Source organism: Microcaecilia unicolor, chromosome 3 (assembly GCF_901765095.1).
Source record: "Microcaecilia unicolor chromosome 3, aMicUni1.1, whole genome shotgun sequence".
Taxonomy (NCBI): domain Eukaryota; kingdom Metazoa; phylum Chordata; class Amphibia; order Gymnophiona; family Siphonopidae; genus Microcaecilia; species Microcaecilia unicolor.
The window spans coordinates 267,118,646-267,136,449 of NC_044033.1; the positions used below are offsets into that span (position 1 = coordinate 267,118,646).

General features: G+C 42.8%; 1 protein-coding gene across 1 annotated transcript in view; it reads right to left on the reverse strand.

Moving 5' to 3' along the window:
* The window catches only part of LOC115464620 (nidogen-1-like), a 183,136-nt gene extending 165,943 nt beyond the window's left edge, over nucleotides 1-17,193 (reverse strand). Inside the window, 1 exon segment of the mRNA XM_030194982.1 lies at nucleotides 16,937-17,193. Within this exon segment, the coding sequence (XP_030050842.1) occupies nucleotides 16,937-17,128 (192 nt within the window). The 5' untranslated portion in view covers nucleotides 17,129-17,193.
* Nucleotides 17,194-17,804: the final 611 nt, after the last annotated feature.

A 17,804-nucleotide genomic window follows, 5' to 3' on the forward strand; every position in this document is an offset into this window, starting at 1 on the left:
TTTCTCCCAACAGGCTTTTAGCAATGTTCTCAGTCCAAACCTCAAAGGCAGTAGGCTCGCCATTAACTAGTGCAGAGATCATCTTGAACTATGAATATGCATAAGTGTCACCAGTCTACCGCCACTGCAAACCGATTATTTTCCAGCTCCCACAGTTCCAGCTGATTCAGCCCTCTTGCGCATTGGCATTTAACGTGCGCAGAAACGCTTGGGCCTCCCCGATCTCCTGCATGAGTACTGTCTTCCCTTCATGCCATATTCGCAGTTTCGCGGGATACAGGAGCGCAAAGCGCACTCCCTTCTTATGGAGCTCGGAGCATGTGGGTGCCATTGCCCTCCTCTGCGCTGCGATCCGGGCGGAGTAATCATTGAACAAAAGTATGCGAAGATTTTCATAATCCACACTCCCACGCGCCCGGAATGCTTTCATCAGCTTTTCCTTGGAGAGCCAGTTAGTATAATGGGCTATAGCTGTACGTGGCTTAGCATTAACATCTCCCTTCGCTCCCACTCGATGGGCTCTATCACAGCAAAAAGTACTCTGGGGTTCTTCCAGGCCCAACGCCTGGGGTAGCCAGGAGTCAAAGAACCGGTACAATTCATTACCTGCCACCGTCTCCGGCAGCCCAATCACCCGCAGATTGTTCCTGCGGTTCCGGTTTTCTTGGTCTTCAATTCGTTCTCGCAGTTCTCCCGTCTCCTTCTGCAGTGCGGCGACCAAAGTCGCCGTAGCCCTCGCCTCCTCCTCGCCCGTCGAGATCCGCTGTTCCATCTCCTGCAGCCTGTGAGAATGCGCATCGAACTTCTCATGTATTTCCTCCACAGCTGATTGCAGTTTATTCAGGCGATCAGCTAATGCCGCCGATACCGAGCGGGTGATTTCCTGGACCCACTCCGTTGTCTGCATGAGCGTCGGGTTCGGGGGCACACCTGGATCTAAGTTTTGATCACGCTGTGGCGCCGCCATTTTGTTCGGGGCCTGAATTCGCGTTGTTTTGGATTTTCATTGCGCCCTTGTGGGCATAACTCGGACGTTTCGTCTTTCCAAATTCAGCCCCGCAGTAGCCGGTGATGTTCTTCTCACCCCCGCACTGCTTTTCTGGCTTCAAAAGATTCAGGATCTTCGATATTTCAGCAGATTTCGGCTGGTGTCAGGGGGAGCTGCATAGGTCTGCATCTTCCTAGGAAGCAGGCATCACGTGACCCCCCCCCTAAACTATTTCATCGACCAACTTACCTCCCCACTTAAACTTCATGTTCCAAGAAGGCCTGTTCCCAAAAGAAAAGGGCAACATATTACTCATGCCAATTCCAAAGGACACCAAGAAGAACATTAATGATATTGCAAACTATAGACCAGTAGTATCAATTCCTCTAACAACTAAAATCATGGAAGGCATCGTAGCCAACCAACTACTTCAATAAATTTTCTATACTACATGAATCCCAATCAGGTTTTAGGCCTCACCACAGCACAGAAACTGTACTAATCACACTTATAGCAAAATTCAAAAAGGAAATCTCAACTGGGAAAAACATTCTTTTACTACAGTTTGACGTCTGGTGCATTCAACATGGTTGATCATATTATCTTACACAGAATCCTCGACAAAACAAGAGAAAGAGGGAAGGTACTGGAATGGTTCAGGGGATTCCTAACAACCAGGTCTCCTACCCAGTGAAATTAAAATCTTTGTTCTCCACCCCATGGAAAACAGAGTGAAGTCCCTCAGGGTTCCCCACTTTCACCAGTACTATTCAACCTAATGATGGTTCCCCTTGAACGAATTTTATCCAGTCAAGGCTTCAACCCTTTCATACATACTGATGATACATCTATCTTCATCCCCTTCAAAAAAAAAATACATATCCAAAATTACAGACAGCATAAATATCTTGGAATACTGGGCATCAGTCTTCAAACTGAATAGGGAAAAAACACACTGATACTCAAATCATCATACAATACCGAACGCTTTACATCCATCAATGTTATAGCAAGAACTCTTCCTATAGCAATGACCTGAAGATTCTAGGAATAACCACAGATTGTGACTTATCCTTCGACAAACAGGTAGCAAACACTACAAAGAAAATGTTCTACATGATGTAGAAACTCAAACGTATAAAAAATTATTTCCCACGAGATGTTTTTCACACTCTCGTCCAAACCATGGTCCTTGCCCATGCAGATTACTGCAATGGAGCCTACGCAAGATATAAGGAACAAACATTAAAGAAATTACAAACTGCACAGAACACAGCAGCAAGACTCATATATGGCAAAAACCGATTCGAAAGCGCAAGACCACTACTCCAAAACCTACACTGGCTCCCTATCAAAAACTCACATATCCTTCAAGATTTGTACGCTTGCCTACAGAATAATTTTCGGCCTCTCCCTGGCTTACATGACTGACCTAATCACCCTACCACTGCACAATGCAACCAAGAGCGCAAGATCTTACCTTTCCCTCCACTTCCCCAGATGCCAACAAGTCAGAAAACATCTGAAAGCCCACTTCTTAAAAAAAAAAAAAAAAAAAAAAAATCATTCCTCCCCAACAACCTCATTTAATCAAACAGATATTAGGTAAACATTCCTTATTCATGAACTTGAACTGATCTGAACTTGGAATGACCTGACCCTGGCATACTTGCTCCACACGGCCTTTCAACTTGTAACCTGTTCTCCCTTAGTTAATTATAAGCCACAATGAACTACCACTAGGTTGGAAAATGTGGGGTACAAATGCAGTAAATAAAATTAAATCATTCTGCTAAACCCACAGTATCCAAGCCAGAATATAATAATTTAAATAATGAAAGACTGTATTTTACCTACAGGCAAAACAGCCTCCACACACATGGACTGCAACTAGAAGCTACAGTGATTTTATAGGGGCTGACTCTGTGCCACACTTGGAACAACAGCTGACATCATAACTCCACAGAGAGGCTAGTTCCTAAGGAGCTTATTATCCCAAATGTAAAGACTTAAATTCCTGCTAAAATTTTTTTATCAAAAGCATTTACTTGGATCACTGCATTGACCATATAAACTATTGTGTAAGAGCATAACTGCATTACTTGCAATCGTAGTACATAAAAAAAAACACACACACAAAAGCACAGAGTAGTCCCAGTCCACACACACCGGGACTACTTAATCTAATCAGATTTGTTTTACACTGCTATATTCCCATGTGGGTCCAGAGCAGTTTACAAAATGATGAAATCGACAATGAAATCACAACAAAATTAGACAAATTACATATCAATAATAAAATATTATCTAACCATCATACAGTCAATGAATCTAATTTAGTAGATAGATATTTAGTACACAGAAAAGTCTTAATACTTTTCTGAAAAGACATGTAAGAATCTCTGGTGGTCTGGTGGTGTAATCAGGGCAGGACCGATGCCCCAGTCACAGCAGCCATTTTGAAAGCAGAATCAGAATGACCAGGAGTTAAGTGGGGATCGCTCCTACCCCAACTATACTCCTAGACCATCAGAGATTGTAAAATAAGCCCGGGGGGGGGGGGGGGGGGGGTGGAAGACATAAACAGGACAAAGCCAACATTTTCAGCTTCCACTGAAAACACATGGTCATTTTTGGCCAAAACCGAAAAACATGGCCAAAAACAAAAATACTGTAACCTTTCAGCAGAAACCAAAACTGGGCAGAAAGGATTTTGGACTGCTTTTGTCGCTATATTATGTGACAGCAAGAAAGAGAGAAATGCTCTCTGTAAAATTAACCCATAAGCAACGTTTACCGCGAGTCCCTGAAGCAGCCTATGAAACGCTGGCCACCATCGAAGAAGGCATGGAGAATTGCGGATTAAGATAAGTACATTTTATTCTCAAAGGCACTTTACATATAAAGCATTTGTTTAAAATGAAATAAAAAGAAGATTACACAAAAGGTTTTTTTATGCAGATGATAGACATTGGAGACATTTAAAGACCTGAAAGAATTAATACCCTGATGATCAGAAGCAAATGCAGGTACTAAAAGCCAACAGCGCCGTACTGGCGCCCGCATTGCTCCTGATGATCAGAGCCAGCGAGTGCGTGTAATAATGTGCTCACAAGCTCTTAACTCAACTAGCATGCAAATGCATACTAAACAGGACATCAGTTATTCCTCCCCAAAGCTGAGTGGGTGCCAAACATTGGCGCTGCCCCCGCAGCAAACCCTATTCCAGCTCAGGCTGGCATTAGGGTTTGGGGAGCACTGGAGAGCCCTGTCCAGCATGCATTTGCATGCTAGCAGGCTCCCTCAAGCCCCCCCCCCCCCCCCACAAGCAGTCCAGACCCTGCTGTCTAGCACCCCCCCCATGACAGCAACACAGGGGGGCAGGATTGACTCAAGTGGGCTGCCATCCCTGGTGGCCTAGCGGAGCCTTGTCACTGGAGGAGGGAGTAGCACACTCTCTCCTCATCCAGCGCCACCTTCAAAATCGCAGCACCCTGCCCAGTGTATCCTGGGATGCGCTGGGTGGGGCCTCCCAACCATATAAGGAAGTTTGGGAAGCCCCCATCTAGCGCATCCCAGGATGCACAGGGCAGGGTGCCGCCATTTTGAAGGCAGCATCGGACAAGGTGGGCATATGCTATTCCCTCCTCCAGCAATAAGGTATGAGGGGAGGGGAGGACTCCATTAGGCCACCAGGGAAGCTCGGGTTTCGGAAGGCAGCCCACTTGAGCCATCAGGGTTTACTTTATGGATTGTTGAGGGGTTAGGGAAGCTGGAGATCCCGGATCTCCAGCCCCCTGGGCCCTCATGTCGGGGGGGGGGGTATCAGGGGACTAGAGGTCCACTGAACCTCCTGCCCTCCAATTTGCTGTGCTGGGAGGGGGGGCCTGGGGTGGCAGATGGCGGAGACATGAGGGTTCCACGGACCTCCATTTCCTCGGTTGACAGGTCCAGTCTTTTGACAGCCCAGACCTATCAAACTAGTGTGGGTGGATTGTGCCTGAATCCTCCCGCACTTTCCCCCTATGTTCAGAGCTAATTGCGTGCCTGTATGTGCATACAATTAGATCTTATCATAGTGGCAGTATAGCCCTGAATGTTCCAGCACTATTTTTAGAGCGCTGTTTGGAACAGTGCAGGGCTTCTGATCATCTGCGTGTCTGTTTGGTCTGGGCTAGCGGAGGCTTTTTCCTCTATTTGTTATTAAAGTGTGAGGGTTGATTGTGTGTTTTTTGATGTGAACTCCACTACCTTCTCATTACAATAATTGCTGTAACCAAAACCAAAACTTGATCAGCCTCTATCTCCCCTTCTCCTCTGAAATACTCTTCTAGCATGTGATATGCATGTAACCCCCCCCCCCCCAAAAAAAAAAAAAGATTAAACAGATTATGTAAAAATAGGAGAAAAGGAACTCATATGGCCAAGCACATAGACTTAAATAGCCAAATAGCTGAAAACAAATACACATTTAAGGCCCCTTTATAATCATAGGTCCTAAAAAAAAAAAAAAAAAACTCCTATTGTTTGCATAAGTGTAAACATTTTCACTCAAATCATGTGCGCTTTTTAATCATTTATATATATTTTTTGGCCATTCATTGCCTGCTCAAATGAATATATAGTAATGCTTTCAGTCACTATTGAGTGGAGGAGTGTTCTAGTGGTTAGAGTGGTGGACTTTGGTCCTGGGGAACTGGGTTCAATCCCCACTGCAGGCACAGGCAGCTCCTTGTGACTCTGGGCAAGTCACTTAACCCTCCATTGCCCCAGGTACAAATAAGTACCTGTATATAATATGTAAGCCGCAATGAATCTGCTATGAGTGGGAAAGAGCGGGGTACAAATGTAAGAAAAATAAAATAAAAAAATTAATTATGTGAATAGTTCAATCATCGACAAAATCAGCGATTCTTCTTAAGCACTCTGTGTCACGCACGATTCCTGAGCCAAGAGTTAGTTTATTTAATTATTTATGATTGATGAGATTTTTAATGCCTGATGGTATATTGTGCCTGTCTTGCAGTTGTCACTGGGTTCATCAAAGCACAGTTTAATGTTGTATATACCCTGAGGAAACGTGAAACAGAGATCCCTGTTGGGATTTGAAGTGCTGTAGATAGCTTAAAGGAGATTTTGTCAATGATTGAACTATTCACATAAGATATAGTTAGTGACTGAAAGTATTACCTATATTCATTTGAACTGACAATGAATGGGCATAAAAATATATAAATGGGTAAAAGAGCACATGATTTGAGTGAAAATGTTTACACTTGTGCAAATAATAGCAGTTATTTAGAACCTATGGTTATAAACGGGCCTTAAATGCGGATTTGTTTTCAGCTACTTTGGCTATTTAATTTTAAGCACTTGGCCATATTAAGTCCTTTTCTCCTATTTTTACATTCTGTTCTATTTAATAAATCTCTGTTTATTGCATACATTTAGTTTAGTAGATATACTTGTTTAGTATTGTAGTGATTTGTTTTTCCATTTGTTTAATACACAAAAAAAAACAAAAAAACCATACACACACTTGTCCTTGATCTGTCCCCACTTTGTGTGCTGAATCCAGTGCTAGAAATCAGTCAGCAAAGTGCTCCAGCCTTAATGTACATTGTGTGTATTAATGTGTGTTATTTACCACATGGTCCATTTTATGCAATACGAACTAACAGCACACACATAAACAGCATTAAACATGCCCTATTGCAATAACATACTTTTGTAAGTGTAGCCATAAATAAGCGGTTCTCAACTCACTGCTTGGGTCACATCCACTTAGTCAGGTTTTCAGAAGTTCCACACTGAATAAGCATGAGAGAACTTTGCATATGATGGAGGTAGTGCATACAAACTAGTTCATACTCACTGTGAATATCCTGAAAACCTGACTGGCTGGATGTAACGTAAGGACTCAATTAAGAACCCCTGCCCTAAGTATATGAACGTGTCAAAGATTTTATCAATTGAAAATAAAAATAAAAAAAAAACACTGTAATAAATAAAAAGTTAACTTATTATCTGATATTAGAAACCATCCCTGCAGTCCGCATTATGGAGATTAGAAAAAGTGAAGAAACTCGTTTTCTAGGTTCTCTATCAGCAACCACAATTCTCTGCATGACTGCAGTTGTAGGACTATGAAAAAATTCAGATAAATTAAATCTTAATGTTACAGTTTTTAGCAAGCATTTAGAGAGACTAATGAGCACATAGTTTTCAACTATTACTATGTTATGAAAACATTTTGCACCTCGCTGAGAAAAATATTTGTTTTAAAAAATATTCAAAAATGTCTATACTTGTGGACTTGGGGGGGGGGGGGAAGGGCAGAAAACCAGTTTCCCAAATGTTTCTAATTTTTTTCCAGGCTTTCACATCTCTACGCCTATATGGACATTAGATAATCTCTCTCTCTCCCTCACACACTCTTTTTCCAAATTATATATCTTCTATATCTATAATTAGATGTATACACACACACAGTTTCAAAAAAATAAAACCTACTATACAAACCTTTTCTGCATAACTGTCAAAACTTAACCAATTTCAATATAATTTGAGATATATCATCCTGAATATGCAATAAGCCTATATTAACGCCAGCCACCTCAACTAAATCAGGACATCACTACCTAGTGATTATCATCATGATATATGCAAATACCATTTTGCTTTAAACAAACAGTTGCCATGATTTTCAGTGAAGAGAAACTGATCCTTATTAAAACATTATCTAGTGAAAGGTTATGATTCTCATAGACTGGTGCAAGAGTTTCCAGAAAAGAAGTGGAAGAGTGTAAGCGTAGAATATATTTTGAAGAAATTGCGAGAAACTGGCAGGACCCAATCAATCAATTTGCACTGGGAAAAAAAAAAAAACATTGCGACAGTTGAAAAACCAGGTAGTGAAGTGATAGCATTTAGGTGAGGTGGCCTGCCTAAGTGTAGACTTTGTGCAAATTTATTCAGGATCATATAAACAGGATGGAGTCGGTCCAGAAGACGGCTACAAAATTGGTAAGCAGTCTCTGCCATAAAACGTATAGGAACAGGCTTATAAATCTCAACATGCATATGCTGGAAGAGAGGGGATATGATAGAGATGTTTAAATATCTCGGTGTTAATGTACAGGAGGTGAACCTTTTCAAATGAAAGAAAACTCTGGAATTAGGGCATAGGATGAAAATAATAGGCTTAGGAGGAGGAAAGGGTGGTGGAAGCATGGCCTTCCGGTGGAGGTTGTGGAGACAAGGACTGTGTCAGAATTTAAGAAAGCATGGGATAGGCATGTGGGATTCATTAGGAAAGGGAGGAGTTAGTGGTTTCTGAGGAAGGGCAGACTGGATGGGCCCTTTGGCCCTTATCTGCCTTCATGTTTCTATGATGGCATATCTTTGGTCATAGATATCATTGATGTTCCCCAACTCCCAAAACGGTATGAAAACGGTAACGGAATTCAAACATGCGTGGGATAAACATAAAGGAATCCTGTGCAGAAGGACGGGATCCTCAGGAGCTTAGCCTAGAATGGGTGGCAGAGCTGGTGGTTGGGAGGCGGGGCTAGTGCTGGGCAGACTTATACGGTCTGTGCCGGGGCTGGTGGTTGGGTGGCGGGGATAGTGCTGGGCAGACTTATACAGTCTGTGTCAGAGCTGGTGGTGGGAGGCGGGACTGGTAGTTGGGAGGCGGGGATAGTGCTGGGCAGACTTATAGGGTCTGTGCCAGAGCTGGTGGTTGGGAGGCGGGGTTAGGGCTGGCCAGACTTATACGGTCTGTGCACTGAAGAGGACAGTACAAATAAAAAAGTAGCACATATGAATTTATCTTCTTGGGCAGACTGGATGGACCATGCAGGTCTTTTTCTGCCGTCATCTACTATGTTTACTATGTATCATATATCCCAAATGTTATTGAAATTAGTCAAGCTTTGACAATTATGCAGAAAACAAGCTTTGTATATTTTTTTTTGTTTCAAAACTGTGTGTTACATTTGTATCCCACATTTTCCCACCTATTTGCAGGCTCAATGTGGCTTACATACCGTTATGGCGTTTGCCAATTCCGGTATGAACAAATACAATGTGATATTATGGTAGATTAAGGTTCATGTATTGTAGATACAGTAGGGGAACTTAGAGAAGGAAGAAGAAGAGTTGAAGATGTCCATTTCGGTCTTTGGTTTCGTTGTGTCACAGGTGTCCAGGTTTTGTTTATGTTGGTTCGGTAGGATATGCCTTTCTGAACAGGTTTGTTTTTAGTAGTTTTTGGAAATTTAGGTGGTCAAGGGTAGTTTTTATTGCTTTTGGCAGTGTGTTCCATAGTTGTGTACTTAGATATGAAAAGCTGGATGCGTAAGTTGATTTGTATTTGAGTCCTTTGGTGCTTGGATAGTGGAGATTTAGGTATGATTGTGCTGATCTTGTAGTGTTTCTGGTTGGCAGGTCTATGAGGTCTGTCATGTATCCTGGGGCTTCGCCATATATAATGTTATGGACCATGGTACAGATTTTGAATGCAATATGCTCTTTGATTGGGAGCCAGTGCAGTTTTTCTCAGAGGGGTTTGGCGCTTTCGAAACGCGTTTTTACAAAAATAAGCCTGGCTGCTGTGTTTTGGGTGGTCTGAAGTTTCTTTATGATTTGTTCTTTGCAGCCTGCATAAATTCCATTGCAATTGTTTGTGTGGCTTAGTATAGAGAGAGAGAGAGAGAGAGAGATACACAAACCTATATGATACATACTATTGATAATACAAGGAGACAGTTTGTTGCTGGAGGTAATGTGGACAACAGGGAACTTTTCTACACATCTTGTGGGAGTGTCCACTCATTTAGGGTTTCTTGGATGACATCATAGGGGCTTTTTTCAGCTAGTACACACCTACCAGCACCTTTCTGATTGCCCCCCAAACACCCCTGTGGCAGCTCCCTAGCTTTATGGCAAAAATTAAGTAACAGGGCAAGCGAAGGACCTTGCAACCTGTGCACACTCCTTGTCTGCTGGTCGTCCACCCCCTCCAATACAGGAAGTATGCACTGGGAGCAGGATTATCAGATGCTGAGAGCCTGCATAGGATTTAAGCCCCTGCACTGTCCTTTTCTTTCTCTTTTGCCACCCAGGAAGCATGGCTGATGGCAGCAGTGATGGGAAAAGGAAGTGTGCTGGATTGAGGGGGAAGGGAACAGAGGTGGGGGGAGCAGCAGGAATGAAGAAGAAATGCTGCACAGGGAGGACGTCACAAAAAAATTACAATTCCACAACATATTTTATGTAAAATTCACTGTGTGCATCAGGCTTCTACAGATCTATTTCTGCACGTTCAAGACCAGGGCTGGCCCAACCATTAGACCAGACTAGATGGTCGCCTAGGGCAGAAGTTCCTTAAGAGAGAAAAGAGCAGCTGCCTGCAAAGCAGAACATTAGGTTCTGATAGCCACATAACAAATCATCTGCACATACTTGAACCTTCATTTTTAATGGATTTTTTTACAAAATGATCATGATTGTTACGTTAATAATTATTAAAGTCTTGGGGAAGGCCTGGAAGTTAATTGATGGGGGGTGTTAAGGCTTAGGTTTTACCTAGAGCACCCACAACCCTTGCACAGACTCTGTTCAAGACTCATTTCATTTCCTTTGAGCAGAGGTTCACAGCCCAGTCCTCAGGACTCACCAAGCCAGTCAGGTTTTCAAGATATCTATAATGAATATGCATGAAAGAGATCTGCAAACAATTGAGCTACTACATGCAAATCTCTCTTGTACATATTCATCATATCTTGAAAACCTGACTGGCTTGGTGTGCCCCCTGTCTTAAGAGTTTCCACTCAATAACCCATTATCTTTTAGTTCAAATTCTTTATTTTCAGTTTCAAAGAAAAGAATAGATGATGAAAGACAGGAAAACCAAGTAGAACAACAAGGAAGAGAGGAATAATTCAGGGAGAATCCATCATCCCACCTATAAGAATTTTAACTGAAGAAAAAAAAAAAAAAAAAAAAAGATTTTCTCAAGGATGTAATGACAGCATTTCTGTGCATTTCCTGTCACCAAGAACAGCATGTGTATTCTTTTAACTCCTACACAAAATATGCATTCATTCCATATGATGTATTCCTGCTGGTGGCGATGGTGGGGGTGGGGGGGGTGAGAAATGTTCCCAGTGGTGGGGAAGATGAGATATGGAGGGGTATTTTCGAAAGAATGTCCAAGTCAGAATTGTGATGTCCTGCTCATAATATCCCCCCAAAAAGTCCATCTCACAGCTATTTTCGAACAGGAAAAACGTTGGGATTTCCTTTTCAAAAATATGTGAGGATGACGTCTTGCTCTGAAAACTTCCAAAATGAACAGCCATTTTCCAAAATGAAACATCCAAAATACGAACACCAAAAAAGCAGGCAGAAAAATGTCTGTCTGGCATCATTATACAAAAATGGCCACACAGACATCCCTGCAGAGCAGAGGAGCAGCCTAGTGGTCAGTGTAGTGGACTTTAAACAACGGAACCCAGGTTCAAATCCCACCTTAATTCCTTTATATGTTATCGTGAGCCCTCCAGGAACAGATAAACACCTACTGTAACTAAAGGTGCACCACCACAATTGCCATCACACTTGCAGGTGTCTTATAAGTTCAGGTATAGAAGGTATTTCTGTGTTTCAGAAGGGCTCACATATTTGTACAGAAATAAAAATAAGAGTTAATGGGAGTTACACCTGGGTCCCATTGTCCAAAGTCCAATGCACTGACCACTAGGCTACTCCTTACTCTTGCTTCCTGCTCTATTAGGAATGGCCATAATACCTGAAGCTGTCATAGAGCCTGGTATCCAATATCACTTTCACTTCTTGGGGGGGGGGGGGGGGGGGGGAGAGGGGGTCAGTAACCACGGGGAGATGAAGGAGGGGTTATGCCTTCATCCCACCAGTAGTCAGCTGCTTAAGCAGGGCAGCTTTTTGTACCCTGGATGACTGAAACAGGTCTAGATAAAAAAAAAAAAAAAAAAAAAAAAAGCTTCTTTTTTATCCTGTATGTTTCTTCTTGGTCTATTAACCCTAAAAGATGTCCTAATTTTGCTATTTAGACAAATTGAAGTGTAAAATATACAAATTCTGCCTTTCAAAAATTGCAATTTTGGATGTTTTTGGCAGATATCTCAAAATGGCTAAAAAAAAAAAAAAAGTCTGCTTCGATAGTGAGCACCATAGTCTATTCCCAGATATAGGGGGGGGGGGGGGGGGGAAGAGAAATTATGTGCTCCCAGTGGAGGTTGGTTCAAGAGTGTACATATGTACTTGCCCTTTTTTGTCTATCTTCTTTGACAGGCCCTTATGATAATATCAATATGGTAGATGACAGCAGTGTGCTCAGTTATGCTTAGAAACAGAAAATGATGGTACATAAAGACCATATGGCCTATCAAGCCTGGTCCACATTTAATGAGGATATATCCCAGCTGCCAGTCCCAAAAGACTGTTTGTTCAAGTCAGATTTTGCCCTCTTTGGCTCACTACCATTCCATGCAGTCTAATATATAATCTTCCACATCTAATCTAACAGCCTGTACCCTCTTCCCCCATCTCACCCAAAACCAGTGAGGCCAATGCCCAACCATCCAGCAACCTTGGACTCTTTCACCTTACTGAACGGTACCCAGCCACCACCAATCTAGTTAGTTTCTGAGGAATCATGCCATACTGCTACCAACCTAGCTCTCCCTCACTTCTCCCTCCCCAACTTACTATGCCCCACATTTACAGAATTTCTCTGCCCTGTTCCTATCACTACCTTCTATATCCAATGCAAACCGTGGGTTGAACTTTGGTTTAAGAAAGGTGGTATATAGACACAACAATATAACATAACATGTCCAGATTCCATTACAAGTGCTGGCCTGTTTGGCTTCCATTCATAGGATGTTCCAACCTTTACAACGGCGGCATTTTGGATTTGATTACTTGCCTTTCCAAATCCAGGTTCAAGGTGAGTTACAAATAGGTGCGCACAAGTTATTTCTCTGTCCAGGTTAACTTACAATCTAACAGTCCTACTCAATGTTCAGCCCCTCTGCCATTTCTTACCATTAAGTTTGTAACAGCCGACAAAAACTAGGCATGCCATTATCCAAAAACGTCTGGTGTTTCTCTATTCACTGATGTTCGGACTCTCTATGGCCTCTCTCCTTGTAGATTATCTTACCCTGAAACCCTTTCTCCATGTGTAAAATATCAAGTCCACTATTGGCCCCTTCCTTGCAAACTTTTTTACCATTTGCAGAAGGACAGCCAGAATCTCACTACTTGTAAATGAATCCACACATGCAATGCTTCAGGCCACATCCGGTAAAATAAATCTCTCAGCATCAATATCACCCCCCTTCACTAAAGCCTCCTCACTACCCTAACCCAAACAGCATATATACGGTATAATCCTTCCCAGAATCTTAAACTAATATTTCTTTCAAGCTTACAGCATAGCATTCTATAGCCATACTGTTCTTTAACAGCAAAATATGGCAATCATTTACAATCTAGCACAATCCACCTGGGATTATAAATTACTGCAGTTGAACTTTTGTTCTGGTAAGAAAAACAGATGTTCTGCGAGAAAGCACAACAAATTATATCACTGCCTGTCTCCTCAGAAGTGCTTCAGACGTTCTCAGGGTAAAACATCTGTTGAAACAGCAATGAAAAAGAAAAAAAAAAAGACGTTTTCATTACACCCCCTTTCCGACTAAGAATCCTGGCTTCTTCCACCCACTTAACGCTGACGTTCGCCCCAGTGCTACTTGCTGTAGTTTCCTGAGGGCAAGCTTTTTTTCAAGTATCACCACAGGAAATTCCTGCCTCCCCACTTCTGAGCTTCCAAAGCCAGTCTGGGGAATGTAAGGGAGAGCGGACATCTGACTTTCCTGCTTTACTGGAGGGTCTAGCCTGGGAAGTCATCTTTGTGACTGTACCACTACTGCGATTGTTGTTAGCTCTTAGCCAAAATGAAAATCATTTACCACCAAACAGGGTTAATACATAAGAAGGTACCATTATATCAGAGCTTCCCAAACTGTAGGTCAGGACCCCAAGTGGGTTTAGATAGGCTCTCCATAGGCGCATCATTATTCTGCACCTCCAGGGGGTCACACAATTTTATTTGGCTGCAATTATAGAATCACAGCCACAGAAGTTTGGGAAGCGCTGCACTATATGCACATAGGGGGCAATTCTATAACTGGGCACCTCAATGTCCTGCAGTGAGAGCTTGTTCTATTGTTATTTGAATATTTTTACTGCTGTAACTGATTATTGCTTGTGTTTGATTTATTCTTACTATACACCGCCTTGAGTAAATTCTTTCAAAAAGGCAGTAAATCCTAATAAATAAATAAATAAAATCTGGTCATCCACATTCCTTTATATAAAATTAGCATAACCCGACATCAAAGAACCGAACTTCACCAGTCAGGAAGCAGCAGGGCCTAATCAATTTGCACTGAAGAAAACATCACGACAATTGAAGAACTAGAAAGTGATGCAACACTGATATACCAGCCACAGATTTGGCATTAATGGGGGTCTTTTACAAAGGTGCACTAGCGTTTTTAGCGTGCGCTAATGATTAGTACATTATAAACACTAGAGATGCCCATACAAATATATGGGCATCTCTAACAGTGCACACTTATTTTTACCGCGCACTGAAAACGCTAGCGTGCCTTTGTAAAAAGGCCACTAACTTGCAGCCATGTAAATGTAACAAGGGAACATGTAACCAAGTATTCTGTAACTTAAGCACATTAAGTGATAACCCCACCTTTTGCCCACCCATGCATACTATTGTTGTGCACTGCACTGCACTGGACCCAGAAGTGGGGATATAGCGGAATACAAGAGATGTATTGGTATATACCCCCTTTGCATTTGCATGCAATGCCATTTACGCTTACAGAAGGGCACTTTGGAATCCTGCTAGTGTTTCAGCACATAACTGTACACTTACCAGCCAAATGCTAGCATTGTATAATTTATGCACATAAGCAAGCACCTAGAATAAGGCAGACAACTGGATCCAGATTCCCAGGACAGAGTTGATCCAGTCCTGGTTTACCGCGCTGCATGCAGGGAGTTGTAGTTCCGACTTCCCCAATGCATTCCCTAAGAAAAGCAAGACTACAAGTCCCATTGTGCAACAGGGTAAACCCAGGACTGGATCAAACCTGTCCTGCAAATCTGGATCTAGTTGGCTGCCTTATTATAGAATTCCCTTTCAGTGACCACAAAACCAGTTTCTCTCTATATGCAGTGGTGGGACTCCCCAAATTTTCACATAAACACCTTGGGTTCTCTTCAAATTGCTTAGAATAAGCCAAAAGCTCATTTTACTTATAGACCTTACAAATTCTCAACCAAAAGACCCAGAAGGAAGCATCTCTGGGCTCCAAAGAAGAGGTGTCACCATGAGAAAAATGTGCAAGTATGTCATGCTATCATCCCTTTTCCAATGCAGATCAGCTGCCTTTCTTTCTTCCGGTGTCAGTTGGGTATTTTTGAAGGACAGGCACTGGGTCCACCGTGGAGGCAGGAGCCGGGAGGAACCATCTCTCAAGTCTCCCCTGTTTTCTTGCCTCCCACCACCAATGGGTTTGGGTCAGCACTATGTGCGGATGTGACCAAGTCTGGGAAGAAGCAACAACCATGTTCTGGAGCACCACAGAGCTTCCAAGTTAGCCAGTTCCAGAAGAGAAATTTTAAGCAAGTCCTGGGTTTCTGCCAATCCCATCCTGGTCCATTAAAGGACCTGCAACACTGATTAAAATGGACAGAAGCGGGGATTACAAATCCCACACTGCTTTGGGATACAACATTAAAACCAGGACTGACCAAAAAGTGTCCCTCCTGGAACTGGCTACCTTGGCAGCTCTGGCTCCAAAGGAAGACAGCAAGAGGGAGGTTAGTGAGAAAAGTCTGCCAGAGATGAGTGAGTGGAGGGAGAGAGGAGACTTTAGGAGCTAATGTTTCAAACTGATTGGGGTGCTGAACCCAATGCAAGTTACTCTGGGACATGGTGAAGGGTTTTGCTCAATTGAGGGTGCTAAGCACCCACGGAGCTGGTGCAAAGGAACGAATAAATAAGGAGGAAAGGACATGGAGTAACGAGGAGGAGGAATGGGAAAAAAGGTGAGAGAAAAAAGAAAGGTGGAGATCGGGGTAGGAGGGAAAAGGAGAAAGGTACAAAGGCCCCATGCTGAAGGAATTAGGGAAGAGGAGGAGATTGTGAATGTAGTTAAGGAAGAACAAGACGGCTAGAAAACTGGAATGAAAGAGGGTCAGGGATGGCTGCGAAACGCGAATGAAGGAAATAGAGGGCCCTGGATTTGGGGGTGGGGGGAAATCCAGCGAGATAATAGAGAAAAGAGTGCAAGAGAAAGTAGGAGGTACAACCTGCAGGGCAGGCAAGTAAACGAAAAAGGAAACAGGAGGGAATAGAAAGAATAAAAAACAAATGAAACATACTTTCTGCAAAAGGAATGAGAAAACTGAAACAGAACTCTGGAGAGGGCAAAAATACAGATAAAAGGCTAATGGGAAAAGACATAACGCCAGAAAAGCAAAGGTTACAAATTGTTCTGCGAGACCCCTTCCCATCTCGAAGGTCGCAGGTATGGCCCCCAAATCCCCTGAGCGAAACCGGAGGATTAAACCTCCGGCGGAGAGGAGGACCCAACACAGTTTCTGATCTTCGCAGAACTTGAATGTGGAAACTTTGTACTGCAGAATGAAAGCACCAAGGGGGACAAAAAAAAAATCCCCCACACGCTTACATGTCAATGAAACCGATTCAGCAGCATAAAAGTTTAGCTAACGAGTGAGAAGTTTTGTTTTTAATTAAATACATCTGTTCCCTCCTGTGCCCCCTCCCCCTCTTTCAGTGATACTCACGTAGAGCTCGGACACTTCGGTTCCATAGAAGTGCAGCGGCAGGCTGAGCCGCAGCCGCGGGGAGGTGCTGTCGTCACCGCCCTCCAGCAGTCGGTCCCCGCGCTGCGCCCCATATGGAAGGAGAGGGCGACGAGCGGCGGCACAGAAGAAGAAGAGCGGCAGAAGCCACGCGAGCACCGGTACCCGGGCCATGAGCAGGACAGTGAGCGCGAAGAGAGCGGCGCGCTGGGTCGCGAGACTCTGCCCCCGCTCAGCGCCTCACACACGGGCTCTCAGTGGCGGGGAGGGGGGAAGCCGGCGGTCAGCCACCAATCCCGGAGCGGGGCGGGACACGGGGGCCACTCCCCGCAGCCGGCCACCCAGCCTCTCGTGCTCAGTTCCTGACGCGCCTTTCACAACTTTCTGGCACTGCTCTGCACAGTGCTATATACATTTAGTCTTAATATTTTTATTGGATTTTGTAATAAAGAGAGAACATTAATAACAAGAATTGTACTACAATATGGTATTTAAATTTAATTAAAACAAATTAAAAAAAAAGACACCTTAAAGTATGTAAGCAGTATAAGTTCATGCACGTGACACAGATGGTAATAATATACATGAAGAAACAAGAAAAAGTACAATATGCACAGTGCTATACATTTAGTCTTAATATTTTATTGGATTTTGTAATAAAGAGAGAACATTAATAACAACAAATATTTAAATTGAGTTAAATGTAAAAAAAAAAAAAAGACACCTTAAAGTATGTAAGCAGTATAAGTTCATGCACGTGACACTGATGGTAATAATATACATGAAGAAAAATGGAAAAAGTACAATATACACAGTACTATACATTTACATGCATATCTAATTAGGCACT